This window comes from Brachypodium distachyon, chromosome 1, assembly GCF_000005505.3.
Source record: "Brachypodium distachyon strain Bd21 chromosome 1, Brachypodium_distachyon_v3.0, whole genome shotgun sequence".
Classification (NCBI taxonomy): Eukaryota; Viridiplantae; Streptophyta; class Magnoliopsida; order Poales; family Poaceae; genus Brachypodium; species Brachypodium distachyon.
In genome coordinates this window covers 53,097,985-53,113,387 of record NC_016131.3, presented here as the reverse complement: position 1 = coordinate 53,113,387, position 15,403 = coordinate 53,097,985, and the positions used below count along the sequence as shown (strand labels likewise).

The 15,403-nt window shown below is 45.4% G+C and overlaps 2 protein-coding genes and 1 non-coding gene across 4 annotated transcripts; 2 read left to right on the top strand and 1 right to left on the bottom strand.

Annotated features, from left to right (window-relative positions):
- Nucleotides 1-71: 71 nt before the first annotated feature.
- Nucleotides 72-3,626, top strand: LOC100841365 (threonylcarbamoyladenosine tRNA methylthiotransferase). Its single transcript, XM_003557374.4, has 11 exons — nt 72-325; nt 455-493; nt 821-912; nt 1,204-1,453; nt 1,591-1,710; nt 1,800-1,875; nt 1,977-2,185; nt 2,282-2,390; nt 2,475-2,567; nt 2,661-2,821; nt 2,929-3,626. Exons 1-11 carry the CDS (start codon nt 161-163, stop codon nt 3,487-3,489), a joined length of 1,875 nt encoding a protein of 624 aa, XP_003557422.1. The 5' UTR covers nt 72-160; the 3' UTR covers nt 3,490-3,626.
- Nucleotides 3,627-3,843: 217 nt separating this feature from the next.
- Nucleotides 3,844-3,915, bottom strand: TRNAM-CAU. The gene has a single exon. It is a non-coding gene; the product is annotated as a tRNA-Met (tRNA).
- A 3,256-nt stretch (nt 3,916-7,171) lies between these two features.
- On the top strand, nt 7,172-9,236 carry LOC100844838 (protein YLS3). 2 transcript variants are annotated; one of them, XM_010229944.3, is made up of 3 exons: nt 7,172-7,713; nt 8,110-8,193; nt 8,869-9,236. In XM_010229944.3, the coding sequence occupies exons 1-3, from the start codon at nt 7,380-7,382 to the stop codon at nt 9,048-9,050; spliced, it is 600 nt and encodes a 199-aa protein (XP_010228246.1). In that variant the 5' UTR covers nt 7,172-7,379; the 3' UTR covers nt 9,051-9,236. The 2 variants fall into 2 exon arrangements, with proteins under 2 accessions (XP_010228246.1, XP_003561314.1); XM_003561266.4 differs by having other exon boundaries at nt 7,192-7,713; nt 8,865-9,236.
- The last annotated feature ends 6,167 nt before the right edge of the window (nt 9,237-15,403 follow it).

Here is a 15,403-nt window from a genome sequence, read left to right as displayed (position 1 = left end):
CAGCCCATTTCTCCAAGGCCCACTCCTCTCTCTCTGCGCTCGGTTCGCCTCCGTCCAGGCCCCAGAACCCTACTCGGAAGGCCCCAGAACCCTACTCGGAAGCTGGAGCCCAAGCCACCGCCCGCATCGACAGGACGCTGCTCCGCCGCCGGCGCCAGGGATGGAAGACATCGAGGACGTGTTGGGGCCGGCCGGTTTTTCCGGCGGAGGAGCGCCTCCCGGGCTCCGTCTCCCCCTCTCCACCGTCGCTGTCAAGCCCAAGCGCAGGTCGTCCAGGCTCGCACAGACGCAGCAGCAGCCGGAGGCCCGGATCCCAGGCACGCAGGTACGGCCACCATTACCCGCACGCCCCCCGTCGTTACGCTGACGTGCTCCATGCGTGCGTCGATGTGTTTCCTTCGCTCCATGCTTTAGTCTGATGTGCGTACGTGTTCGTGTGGTGCTGGTGTTGCAGACGATATATGTGAAGACATTCGGGTGCTCACATAACCAGGCAAGTTCCTGCACATTGTTTGCTCTATGCTTGACACTTCTGCTGATTATTGTTGTTTATGCAAGCTTCAGAAGTACTTAGCTGCCCAGCTGATATAATTCCTTCAGGTGCTGTATTTTCCACTGATTAAGTAGACAGTTCTTCAGGAGAGCTGACTGGCAGTAATTTCTCAATTGAAGTACTGATATGATTTATTTTGTATGGCTTAGGTAGCACTTTAGTATCTGGTTTGTGAGTTTAGTGGCATCTGCTTGGTGCTAAGGCTAGGAAGGCAATTACTTTGCTATTGCTAAATATATGCAACCTCTGTTCTTCTCTTCTTTGCAGAGTGACAGTGAATACATGTCGGGGCAGCTCTCGGCGTTTGGATATGCAATCACTGAAGAGCCTGAAGGAGCTGATTTGTGGCTAATTAACACGTATGGTTATAGTGTCTTGTTAGGTTATTTCTTTATTCTATCTGCTACTACCAGCTCACTGGCTGTTGATAAAAGTAGTCATGACCTGCTTCAACATGGCTACCAATTTCAAACTTGTTTGGCTCTGGATTGACGTAATAAAGATCTAGCTGTTTTCTTTGGCTACAAAATTCCACAAATCGCATACTCTTTGTGCCGAGTAAATTTCTATCTGATGTTGATATTTTACCTCCATGCCCAATGTGTCTAATTTGTGGTGACTAATGGTGACATGTGCTTTTGCCATTCCAGATGCACTGTGAAAAATCCAAGTCAATCTGCCATGACAACTTTAATATCAAAATGCAAGAACGCAAACAAGCCACTAGTTGTAGCTGGATGTGTACCACAAGGAAGCCGGGATCTGAAGGAGCTTGAAGGTATTAGCATAATAGGAGTACAGCAGATAGATCGTGTTGTTGAAGTAGTTGAGGAAACATTGAAGGGGCATGAAGTTCGGCTATTGAGTCGGAAAACACTGCCCTCACTTGATTTACCTAAGGTACATTCATATATTATCGGCACATGATATCATGTGCATCAATTGTATCTGACACATTGATAAGTTTTTCATGACCTTTTGACTAGTTGGCACACTTTCTTGTTAAATCAGTGACTGATAACAGCCACTCTGTACAGGTTCGAAAGAACAAATTTATCGAGATTCTTCCCATAAATGTTGGGTGTTTAGGTGCTTGCACTTACTGCAAGACAAAGCATGCTCGTGGTCACCTGGGGAGTTATTCTATAGATGGCTTGGTGAGTGCTGGAATCTTTCTATCATGCATGAAAGTACTGCTTCTCCTGCCAAATTTGAGCGAAATTAAATCGTTTCCAATTCACCATAGGTTGATCGTGTGAAAATTGTTGTCTCGGAAGGTGTCCGGGAGATATGGTTAAGCAGTGAAGATACTGGTGCTTATGGTAATATCAATTTCTAAATTCTTATACATGTACTGTGTGTTACATTTCACATATATTTTTTCATGTTATTTTGCCTCTCAAACCTTGTCCTCTTATTTTAGGTAGGGATATTGGTACAAATCTTCCGAATCTCTTAAGTGCAATTGTTGCTGAGCTTCCGGCAGACAGAAGCACAATGCTTCGCATAGGCATGACAAATCCCCCTTTCATACTGGAGCATTTGAATGAGATAGCTAGTGTTTTGCGTCATCCTTGTGTTTATACTTTCCTTCATGTTCCTGTGCAATCAGGAAGTGATGCTGTTTTAAAGGTATGCTTGAACTTCTACATTTATTTTTAAAATTATTAGTAACCAACAGACAGGTCAAATTTATTTTGTTGTTTTTTCTACGATTTCACTTCGCAGGCTATGAATCGTGAATACACTGTCAGTGAGTTCAGAATGGTAGTTGATACTCTCTGTGAGCTTGTCCCTGGAATGCAAATTGCCACAGATATTATTTGTGGCTTTCCTGGTATGCTAGCAAGTTATCGGTTCAGCTATTCAGTTTATAGTTGTCAAAATAAGTAACTTACGGTCATTCTTATACCATTTTCAGGCGAGACTGATGAAGATTTTGCTCAAACTGTTAAGCTTATAAAGGAATATAAGTTACCTCAAGTTCACATATCACAATTTTATCCCAGACCAGGTACCGTGCTCTATCAAATACCATGCATGCTGTAATGAACTAAATTATCTGTATGTTATTTCTTGACCTACAGATATAATGCTGTTTCTGTAGGAACACCTGCTGCCAGGATGAAGAAAGTGCCTAGCATTGAAGTGAAAAAGCGAAGTCGCGAGTTGACCTCAGTTTTTGAAGCTTTTTCACCATACCAAGGGCTGGAAGGCAAAGTTGAGAGGATATGGATCACTGAAATAGCTACCGATGGTGTTCATTTGGTTAGTAATTGATGCCATCAATTGTCAATATTTGATATTCCTCATTTCATTAGTAGTTGATGCCATCATTTGTCAATACTTTGCTTGTACTACCTTTTGCTGCACAGGTTGGACATACCAAAGGGTATATCCAGGTCCTTGTCATTGCTCCAGATAGTATGTTGGGCACATCGGCAAATGTTAAGATCACATCCGTGGGAAGATGGTCTGTATTTGGTGAAGTGATAGAAGGATCTATTGCAGCAAAAGAAGTACTTAAACAAAATCCTGCTGAAGCACAGGAAGAATATAGGGAAAATCACGCGGAGGAAGCCACCTGTTCTACAAATTCTTGTGGTTCCTGTGCATGCTCGGGTGCAGAAAATGTGGCACAACAATGTGGTCCACACCGATCTGAAGATCCATCTGATGCACCCACAGATTGTGGTGATGCTACTTGTGAGGAAGCAGCTCAATATACGCTTGTGAGAAGAAATGTAGAGAGAACAATGAAAACAAGAGAAAGTGATACAGGAAAACCAGTAGTGAAGGATCAGCAAGTAAATTTAGCTAATAGGAGAGTCATAAATATTGATAGGATTCTTTGGGTTGGTTTGGCTGTCAGCTTTGCCACAACATTAGCCCTATTTGTTCTGCTTAGTTACAAGATCTTTTGGTCCTCTTATTAAGCTAGGGCTTGTACCTGTAATTGAGTATGCGTTATTACTGCTTGATTTTGTTGATTTTTGTTCTGAAACATATACTGTTGTCAATTTCTGTTACAGTACTAAAATAAAAAAAATCATGCAGTTGTTTTGCCACTGTACTTCTCCTTTCCTCAAACTTGCCCGGTAATGGAAATGGGGTTCTACTGTGCTTGGGTGTTATTTCTGTTCGAAGAGATTCGGTACTACATATATTTATGTTAAAAAGTTTGAAGGAGTATTTCACTTGCAAAATCAAAGGACCCCAACAGATTACTACCAGATAACAAAATTGAACGACAGATACGAATACTGTCCAAGAAAAAAAACAGATAAGAATATCAGAGCCAGGTTTCGATCCTGGGACCTGTGGGTTATGGGCCCACCACGCTTCCGCTGCGCCACTCTGATTATCTATATTTGATGGACATTAACCATTCTGAGGTCACTAATCGAGGGAACCGACGTACTGTCCCCCACCTCTCCAACAGCTGCCCGTCGTTGCCTACTCTACGATGCTGTTTGGTACACCTTCGCTACAAAACTTCAGCAACGAAGCAGATGAAGTTGACCCAAACACTCTAAAATCCATTTACCAAGTGAAGTGGAGCAATATGTCTCTCTGATTCATTTTATTGGAGCCAAGAAAAAAATGCTTCACCTGCTCATTTCACCTGAAGTTGAAGTAATTTATCCACCAATGCCATTGTGTAACCCGAACCGTTATTTTCTCAGCCCAGGCCCCGAGTCTCCTTCGTCTTCCTCCCATCGACAGACAAAGACGAGTTCCCCGTGGCGGCTCGTCTTCAGCCCTAGCAGAGCCGGCGGCGTTCCATCTCCGGCGAGCCCGCATGCTCCTTCTCCGTCAAGCCCGCGGTCGATCTCCCGCGATCCCGCTTTGGCATCCCCCTCCACCAGTCCACGTTCCCACTTTTCTCGGATTCCTCTTGTCCGCAGGAATTTCTCAGCAAGTTCTTCTTTTCTTTGATTCCTCTTGTCCGTCTATTGCACCTGGAACTAGTAGGTAGCACGCCTTCTTCTTTTGTTTCCTCTCACATGTTTTTCTCATCCTCTCCTGTATCTTTTGTGTGCATGAATTTGCTAGGTCTTGTTCATATATCACAACTAGAAATTTGGTACCAAATTGTTGTATGCCCAGATTGGCAATACATACATATGTTTATTCCTTTTTACCCATTAGATGTGCACTGAATAACTCTATTGAATAATGTATCCATTCCTTTTTCTCATCCTCTCCTCTAAAGAAAGAAAATTGCAGTCTGGAGCTGGTTTGGGTCTGGTGTCAAACGCATTTTAGAGGTGGAGTGGAGCTGAGATGGAGCGGAGTTTAGAGGTGGAGTGAAGTTTAGGTGGAGTGAAGCCCTCCCAAATAGGTCCTAGTAATGTACATATTCATGATACCTCCGAATTCTTATGGAAATATTACATGTATCTAGACTCTTTTTAGGAATAGATATGTACTCTCTCCGATCCTAAATTGTTGTTGAAATATTACATGTATCTAGACGTTTTTTAATAATAGATACATCTATATTTGGACAAATTTGAGTCAATAATTTAGGATCAGAGGAGTACATTCTTTTGCAAATTTGAGACAAGAATTATGGAACGGAGGTACTCCCTCCGATCCTAAATTGTTGTCGAAATATTACATGTATCTAGACGTTTTTTAATAATAGATACATCTATATTTGGACAAATTTGAATCAATAATTTAGGATCAGAGGAGTACATTTTTTTGCAAATTTGAGACAAGAATTATGGAACGGAGGTACTCCCTCCGATCCTAAATTGTTGTCGAAATATTACATGTATCTAGACGTTTTTTTAAGAATAGATACATCCATATTTGGGAAAATTTGAGTCAATAATTTAGGATCAGAGGAGTACATTTTTTTGCAAATTTGAGACAAGAATTATGGAACGGAGGTACTCCCTCCGATCCTAAATTGTTGTCGAAATATTACATGTATCTAGACGTTTTTTAAGAATAGATACATCCATATTTGGGAAAATTTGAGTCAAGAATTTAGAATCATGAGCAGTAGATAACAAACACCTGATACATATTAGTCCCTCCGTTTTATAATTCTTGTCTCAAACTTGCCCAAAAATGGATGTCTTTATTCCTAAAAAGTGTCTACATACATGTAATATTTCGACAAGAATTATGGAACGGAGGGAGTAGATCTCAATTCATCAAGTTTTGGGATGGCAATAAAAAATCCATAATTTCCATGGGCCTGACACAACTTCAATCATTCGTACCTAAGAGATTAATATGTTTTTTTTAGAATCTGGAGATTACGATCATTGAAACAAAGAAACTCGCATGCAACAACTTTTCTACATATGCAAGATCTCTACAACATTTTTGTCCTCCTAACTATTAAACACAACGCAAAAAGAGTTGCAATATTTCAAATATGCTATGAAATGACTCGTAATTTGTTTCAAATCGTTGAAAAATGGGTCAGAACATGTGAAACAAAAATAGGAGCAACATAAAGAAACACCTTTACCACATCAATATTTGTGATACCAACCTCACCTTCTCGGTTTTGCCGGCAACAGATCTAGCCCCTTTGACTCATGCTAGAGCCGACTCTAATGATTTTGGACCCATTCTGTGTAGTCCTAACACATTCCGGGAGGCACATAAAACTGCCATTTCAATCTCCAAGTCAAGGTCCACCATAAACAAGAGGGAGTGCTATGTGGAAGGGTCTCTAGCCCGGTAGTTAGGAGCCCTTGTGGAACCCTGGGGTTTTGGGTTCAACGCAAGTGGAGCGAATTTCAAGCCGGGTCAAAAAGATGTTCTCGTTTCTTCCATGTCAAAGCACATGAGCTAAGATCTGTTCTGACCGTACATGGGTTGCGATGACACTGTGTATGAGTGCGGTAAGGATCCTGAAAAAAAACATGGAACTCTCATAATCCCAAGATAGCACCTCAGGCCCAATCCAGGGCCTTGTTTCCAGGGAATATGGCTTTAGATGTTTCAAAATGATATTGTATTTTATGATATATTTTTTTGTTCCAGATCTAACAAAATAAACTTTCAGTATTGTATCTGATAAGTTATTTTTAGTTTTGTTGCCGAGAAGTCACTTTTTTTAAATCGGCGGTTGGCCATCGGATCTTAATCTAATGGCATCGTCAGGATGAGAAACAGATTTTTTTTAGGAACATAGTACAACCGCATACGCTCACAACACGCGCGCACACTTACCCATATGAACGCACACACGTACACCCTATCCCTATGAGCACCTCCGAAGGACTGAGCTGGCAGATCTTGAGAGATTGACAAAATCACCGTATGCGCCTCGTTATTGACGGATACGTTAATTGTCACTGGGTGGGTTGGCTCCACCACAAGAAACTAGAGCATCTGAGTTAGTCTCAGTTCACAACGACAAACACACGAGTCAAACTCAGATTTAATACTTTTGCCTAAACAATCGAGACAAACCCACAACCTGAGCATGACAGTGCCCAGTATGCTCATCGACGGCTACTGCTACACGTCACTACGTACGGCACGTCTCATTCCATCCGGCTACATATGCTCGTCGACGGCTGCTACACGTCACTACGGCCCCGTCTCGTTCCATGGAATGCCCAACCCCCTTCCCCAACCAACCCCGAATGACTGCCCGCCGCTCTCCACTCACCGCCCGTCTCACGCGCCGACGCGCGTCCGCACGCCCTATCGCCCACATGGTCCGGTCCACCATCGCTCACGCGGCGCACGCTCCCGCTGGACTCCCCCCATATAAATCCACCCGCAAGACTCCGACGCACCATCCTCCGTTTACTAGCCAGAAATACTTCCATTCCATTCCGTTCCGATGGGTTCTAGAGTGGTTTCCCTGGTTGTGGCCGTGGCCGTGGCGATGGCGGCAGGGGTGGGGGTGGGGGCCGACTTCGCGGCGGACCGTGCGGAGTGCTCGGACAAGCTGGTGGCGCTGGCGACGTGCCTGACGTTCGTGCAGGGGCAGGCGCCGGCGCCGACGCCCGACTGCTGCGCGGGGCTCAAGACGGTGCTGCAGAGCAGCCGCAAGTGCCTGTGCGTGCTCGTCAAGGACCGCGACGACCCCGGCCTCGGCCTCAAGATCAACGTCACCAGGGCGCTCGGCCTCCCCGCCGCTTGCAGCGCCGCCGCGAACATCTCCGACTGCCCCCGTACGTACTAGTACCACAGTAGTACCCACACTCTACAATTTTTCTTTCGCTGAAACTGTGCATGACCGGGCTAGCTTGACTTTTTGCTTGGACTGCTTCGATAACCCTCGCAACAGACAACATCACATGGTTTTTTATATACTAGTATCTTGGCTAAGATGACCGGTTTTGAACACCGTCCGTGGCAGCCGCTGATCGAGTTTGTGAGCTAGTAGTTTTATTTATCGTGTTTAATTTATTTTTGGGAGGACTTTAATAAGACGGCAGTGTGGAGGCGGGAGTAGCTGCCCTCCTTTTCGAAGATTTATTGTTGTTGTTTACTGGGAGGAATGATGATTTTGTTTGTTTGCGTGTTAACCAGTGTACTTTGCTCCTGTTTTGGATTCAATTTTACAGGGCTGTTGAACCTGCCGCCCAACTCCAAGGACGCGCAGGTCTTCGAGGATTTTGCCAAGCAGCAGGCAGCCCAGGGCAGCCCCGGTGAGTTCCTCCTCTTTTAGCTCCACTCTAATGCTTCTTTTCAGCATGTACAGACATTTGAATTCAACGAAACAACAATTTCACACTCTTAACTTCCCTTGACTCCAATGCTTACGTTCTTTCGGTCGATCGGAAGGCAAAACAAGAAAAGTATTACTGGTATCTTCTTTCAGTCTTGTTCTAAAAAAAAGTATCTTCTTTCAGTCTAGCCACGAACTCCTGGTGCTAAGACAGACGAAGAATTAATGTGCGTGTAGCCGTCCATCCGATCAGCTCAGATTTAACTTCTGACGTGATTAGTTGATTCAGATTAATGTCGTCAAACCTCCAATTAATTCGACGAAAGCCAAAAGTATCCGTGAGCGTTTGGGAGCTTGACGCTACAACTAGCCCAACATTGCTAAAGCAGGAGTGTCATATATACTGTCATATCACATTAAATTAGCATACATAGCAAATTAGCATGCTCCCGAAAAATGAAGAGATACCACTGTACCATCCATCACGCTCTATAACCATGTAGCACCAAGTAAACATCGGAAAAGAGATGCAAACAAAGCACAGTGTTTTAAGACTTGAGATAGACACGCAGCAGTATTCCTTTCCCGTGATGATTGATTGACGTTTCGCTTAACTTCTTCTCGTTGTGGGTGATGTGATTTGGTCTTCAGGTAGTGGGCCGAGTGCGCCGAGCACGGGCGCGCAGAAGAGCGCGGCGACGAGGATGGGCCGGTGGTTGGGGGTGGGCGGGGTTGGTGGAGTCGCACGCGCAGGCGCGGTGGTGCCCTTTCTCCTCTTCTTCGGCGCCGTCCCACTCGCTCTGCCTTTCTTGCTCCTGCGCTGAGAAACGGAGATGATAGTGCCGGACAGCGGCTGATCATCAGTGTGTGTGTTTGTCAGTTTGTGTGTGTACATGGGCTGATAGTGGCGTAGCCGACTTGGTTGATGAAATGATGAGCGCAAGCATGAGTGTGTTGTGTAATGCATTATTTGAGATTGGGTGTGAAAAGAAATCGAGATGTGAGTTGGTAATGCATGTTTGAGATCTCGTCTCAGAGCCGCTCGGCCGACAAAACCGAATCCGATCGAGAGGTAAATACACCTGCAGTCCAACTACCTGAGGCGGGAGCAATTTAGTCCAAAATTTTGAAAATTGGGGTGGACTAGTCCCAAAAGTTGATTTGCGGATTCATTAGAGGTCCAGACCAATAAGGAGATGACACGTGGGCGGTTTACTCGGGTTTCTTTTTTGCTGATAACCCCCTGGAACTTTTTAGAATTCGTCACGAATTTTTGTAAAGCCATAACGGTTCGTCTTCCCCCCACCCCCCCTAGTCGCACTATTCGTCTTTCCTCCCGCACCCGCTCGAACCCTAGCTTTATCGCCGGCCATTGACGGGGTCAATTTGCCAGGGCGGGCACTGCGAGCAGGTTGACTGGTGGTTTTTGAGGTCAAATCTTGGGACGGAGCGGGTTAGAGGCATGAGGTTGAGCGTGGTGATGGGCGGCGGTGAGGAAGGCGCAGGAGTCGCCAGCGGTAGCAACATCTGGAGCTCAGAGGGCGTAGGCGGCTGGGCAAAGGTTACCGGCGTGGCATACGGGATGCGCGGCTCCGGCGGCATCGTCGCGTCTCGCAGCCGCGGAGGAGATGGCTGATCGCCCGCGCCGTCATCGTCGAGGCGCCGACGAAGAGACAAGGGAGACGAAGCAGTTAGGAAAGAGGAGGTAAATGCGCTTGTGTGGTGGACCTTCTTGTATAACTCGGGGGCCTCTTTGCTAAACGTACAAGCTTGCTAGATGGACGACCGAGATGAAACCGCGTCTCCATTCGGAGTAGATTGGATTTTTTTGCTCCACGTCTCAACTTTTGGGACTAGTCCATCCCAATTTTCAAGAATTTGGACTAAATTGCTCGCACCTCTCAAGTAGTTGGACTGCGGGTGTATTTAACTCAAGGATCAAATAGGAGATTTTAGTATATTATAGGAGATTTTAGTATATTTATTTGACACAAAAAAGAGAGGCTGATGCAACTATGTTTGCGCCGTTTGTCGTAGTTACATAATGTTTTTCTATGCAATAACAGTCGCAATACGTAACTTGAAATGCGCGATCAATTTCATACAAGAACTTGAAAAATGGGGTCACGTGGTCCAAAATTTGTTTAGCGGGTGATTTGTGCCCGGATTAGTCCGAATTAGCCACGCCGCTTAAGGGGTTTGCATTTTTTTAATTTTAGCCCCTGCAATCAAAATACAATTCCTTTCTCATCCCAAGCAATGCAAGGCAAATGGAATTTTGCAAAAATGTCCATGTTTTCTTGGTATTTTCCATTCCAGTTTTGGACCACTTGGCCCCATTTTGCAAGTTCTTGTATGAAATTGCTCGCGCGCTTCAAGTTTTTGTATTGCGGGTGTTATTACCTCGTGTTTTTAACAGTAACTTTACACATAACTGAAAATTTCTTAAAACATGATTTAAAAAGTACTTTGCCCATTTGAGCTTTACATACGGTGATGTCACAACAATTTCGTATAAATATTTATATAATGTGTATGCACTTTTTAATGCATGACAGAATAGTCCAAGAACTAATAAGCATATTTGATTACTTTTTATTAAGCATATTTCTATATCACATGATTATGAAAAATAAAAAATTATGCGTGGGCCGGTCTACTAGCCGGCACACAATTCTCTAGGGGACTGTGGTTTTCATTTCTTCTGGCGGGAATTTCACCGGCAGGTAGGACTGCTATCAATTCTCTTTTGGTGCATCCGTTGATCTTTATTCATAATTCAAAACAGTAGGGATACATAAGCTGCATCCAGTTGTGCCCAACCAGACCTAGATGTTTGAACCCTAGGGCGCCGCCGCCACCCTCTCAGCTGCCGTCACACCCTCCCCTTCCCCTCCTCTTGCACGCCGCTAGCCCCCTGTCTCTCCTCCCCCATTTCTCTCCCTCATCGTCTCCCGAGGCTGACGCTGGCTAATCCATGCGTTGGTCAGTGATGGGCGCGGCGGGGATGTCCGGTGGCGATGATGGCGGCTCCGGCCTTTTGGATGCGTGGATAAAGAAGCGACAGCCCCGGGAGGCTGCAAGCGGCAGCGTGGGTCGTTGATGCACCGAGTTGGTGCCAAAATCTGTTTCTGAGGTGGTTTTGGGCGTCGCAAGCGATGCCATGGTGGTCGTGGCTGCTGCTACTCTTCTCTGTCACGGTCACGACCATGGTGGTCGGGCTGGCTGCCCTTGGATCCATTTTGCGGCATCTCCAAGGGTCTTGGTGGTTAGGATCCGGTTGGTGCCGTCCGAATTTGTGGTCATTGCCCGTGTGGATTCCTCCCTTCGGCAGTGGGCTTGCCGGCATGATACTGTTGGCTACTCCTGGACGGAACCGAAGTTTGTTTAATGGGACGGGGAGAAATCTCTGTGTGGCTGTTGCGGACGCTGACAATGATGATGTCTGCGGGCGCTTTGACCTTCTTGGAGGCGTCATTGAGGCTTGACTGCAGCTCCTTTCTCTTTTGGTACCCAGAGGAAACTTGATGAGGACATCCTTGGTCCTTTGTCATCTTTGCCTAATGATGATCTTGCTGTTCAAGATAAACTCAATGATCTACGCATTGGACCAATTACATGAGCACGTGCCAAGTTATTAGAACAACAGGTGAACTCACTCCTAGCTGCACCTAATGTTTATATTGATGAGAATTTTATACTGCCTAAGTCTTTGTATCTTTGTGTAATCAGGTTTGAGGTTGAGGCAACAGTGGAGCGTGGAGGAGAGGAGGCCGCCTGCGAGGATCATCATGTACTGTTATCCAACATCAAGATATGCGTGAGGGAGGAGAGGGAGGCAGGCACACCACAAATGAAGATAGAAGATACAAAACGCTAGAAGAGCAACTTGTGTGCAAGGGGCAGCCAACGACAAAAATGATCTGCCCACCACAAGTTGAGTACGAGTATGAGGCGCACCAGGACAACCTACGACGAGCCCGACACGTCTAAGGGGCGCCTGGACCTGCGAGTACTTGTTTATGCCAAGTCCTATTCGGATTGGTTGTATGAGTTTGAGTCGAACCTAGTTTGAGTCTAAGTCTGTTTGTGTGTTTGGCTGTCCCTCGCCTATATATACAAGGGGGTATGCCTAGGGTTAGAGTGAGACCACGTTTTAGCTATTTTCGAGACTCTTGTTGATTGCGAGAAGCATTCATCTAGAATCCTATACACCATATTCATTTCGATAGGGTGTTTGTTATCTACTGAAATTTTGAGCGTAATTTGTCGTTTCACTGGGAATTGGAAGATTGCGAAACCGTTTGTGGTCGGCAGACTACTGCGCAAGTGTGTGGTGTTGCGAATTTCCATTGGGTTGCAAGTTCGTCATGCGGCGACGGGTGAATAGCCGGAAGATTTGTAGAATCATACAAGTTATCCACGTTGCTCTCTGAGAAGACCGAGCCACCCCTTATCAAAACTCTTGGTCTGGTTGATAGACCCGGCAGCGGCGACGCATCGACGTCGTTTCTCTCTCTTGGGAACATTGTTTTGGTGCCTTGGAGACCTTCAGTGAGCATTGTTGATGCGAATGATGATGCTGGCCCCATGCCTGGGGCGTTGGGCTTCTGGGCGTGATGCACCCCCTCTTCGGCGCATCTTGGACAATCTCCTTCTCAGGTCCGGCCGATTGCTGCTCCACTTGTCGTTCTTCTCTCTTGGCGCGATGGTGGGTAAGTCCGGGGTGGTCCTGATGTTGCGATCATTCTTCGAGAGGCTTGGCGGCCGTCGTGAAGCGGTTGTTGAGGTCCTGTGTCCGGCATCTTCGTCTTCTTGGCTTAATGTTGTGCAGGGTTTCTGTGGTGGCTACTGACGAGGTTCGACCTCCGCAATGCCCAAGTTTATGGCTTGTGTTTTATGAGAGCACGAGTGTGTACCGGTGATCTCGTTGCCTAAAAAGGAGAGGGGACACAGATTTACCCAGGTGGCCAGGTTCAAGGCCCTCCGGGAGGTAATACCCCAACTCCTCCTGCTTTAGGTGTTTGTATTGATGGCGGATTACAGAGTTGCCGATGAGGTTATGGTGCACAGATCGGATCTGGCGAGTGCGTATGATATTGCTTGTCCTCCTTAGCGCCTCCTCCTGGTCCTCTATATGTAGGAACTTAGGTCTCGGACGTAGAATCTGGATTGGTTACAACAGGATAAGAAAACTCTAGATTGTCTTCCTTATCTTGAGCCGCAATTCTAGGTACTAGGGCTTCATGGACCATGATGAGCCTTCGAGTGGGCTTCATGCTGGGCCACAGCGCGGATACCAGATGAGGACCCGGTGGGTCATATCCACGTCAGCTGCGGCTGAATTCTAGGTTCAAGCTAGATAGTGTCGGTGGTGTGGTTTTTTCTTATGCCACTTGTTGGCGTTGTTCTTCCGTTTTGGCTTTGTACTAGTTTTTTGGATCTTGTTCTTTAATCGATGATGCATCTGTTGGATTGCATTCCGAAGAGAAAAATATACTCCATCCGTCACATAAGTGACTTCTATTACACGTATATGGACATTTTTAAAATAGAGATACATACATATTTGACATTAAGTGACTTAAATTTGCCAAATATATATATATATATATATATATATATATTTTAAAAGTGTCCGTATACGTGAATATGGGACGGAGGGAGTACATCTCCCTCCCGCATACAGGCTCAGGCCTTAGGCCTTCTCTTTTAGAGCGCCGCTATAACTTGTCCCAGATCGCTGTTTGGCTGAGAAGTCCAATCTAGGACACGACGACGGGCGGAATGTTCTGGTGTGAAAAAAGGAAAAAAAAAACGCGGCGACGGAGAGAACCAAATAACCGTCTGCATGTAAAAAAAACTGGTCATGAAAATTACCGATGATAACCAAGCGTAGCATAGCAGAAGGTCTCCTTGATGATGTAACCCCGATACAAGATCATATCAGTTCTCCAGACTTGTCAATGCATCGGAAAAAGGACTTGTCACTGGACACGCATAGAAAAGGAGAACTTGACGCGTTAAAATCTAAGCAATACATGCGAAAATATATTTATTTATGGGACAATTGAAGGGTTTCTTTGTTCTGAAGTAACTTTATTCATGGGTTGTTTGATTTAGAAGACCATGCCATTTCCCAAACGCGGCCTCGTAAAGGTTTAGGACCAGACCATATCCAAGCCAAACCACAGCCGGATACAGCGCAGACCCTAACAAACCAATTCATGATTAACTTGTGAGAAACCGGAGCAGCCCAAACTAACACCTCAAACCAAACCAGTCCAAACCATTCCCTCAAACCCATTTTTCTCAAATGGTTTCAAACCATGATCTGAGATACCTATCTATGCACGCACGGATTCCAGCAGATATGGCTGTGCATATAGCCGGCCAACGGGGATCTTCTCTTGCATCCCCCATGCTGTTGCGCCACCGGCGACCGCGTGGATGTTTGATCGAGTTCAACTGGCAAGGAAGGCAGTGTAAAAATCTATGCTTATTACCAGCACTATATAACAAATAAAAAGATCAGCAGACAGTAATATATCCCAGCTGCCATTATTTTCTCTTTCTCAGTTGCAATTTGCGATTTTCTTCAGAAACTTTGCATGTTCATTAATAAACAGGACAGAGTCTAGAACAGAGAAGGACTATAGCATAACAGAATAGACACACACTGAAAGAATATGGACTGTTACAAAGCACACATTAAGGTCCCTACTGGACTGAGGACTGATGTATTTTACTTCACTGAATTCGCATGAATCTGGACTGACAACACTGAGATAGTGAAGAAGAAACATGCAGCAGTGTCGCAACAAATCCATACCATGAACATAGGAGTACACAAATCAAACATGATAAGTGGAAGGAACCAATGCACTAGTAGTTCAGCAATCTAGAATATACAGTAATTAAAGTTTTCAGACATACAATGAGATCAAAATTCACACTGTGAATCATCTGCTGCAACTGCAAGTCTCTTCGGAGGAGGTTCATCAGAGGAGGCTCTCCTTTTTGTTGAGGTTTTCCTTTTTGTTGTTTCGGGATAAGGAATCGTCACCTGCCACGTGAAGACGAAGGGAACCCAAGGAGGAAGCTCACGCATGACGGCGTCGGGCAACGCCGCAGCCTCGCCCAAGCTCCTGTCGGCGGTGACGCCCTGCTCTGACGATTCACCCCACTGC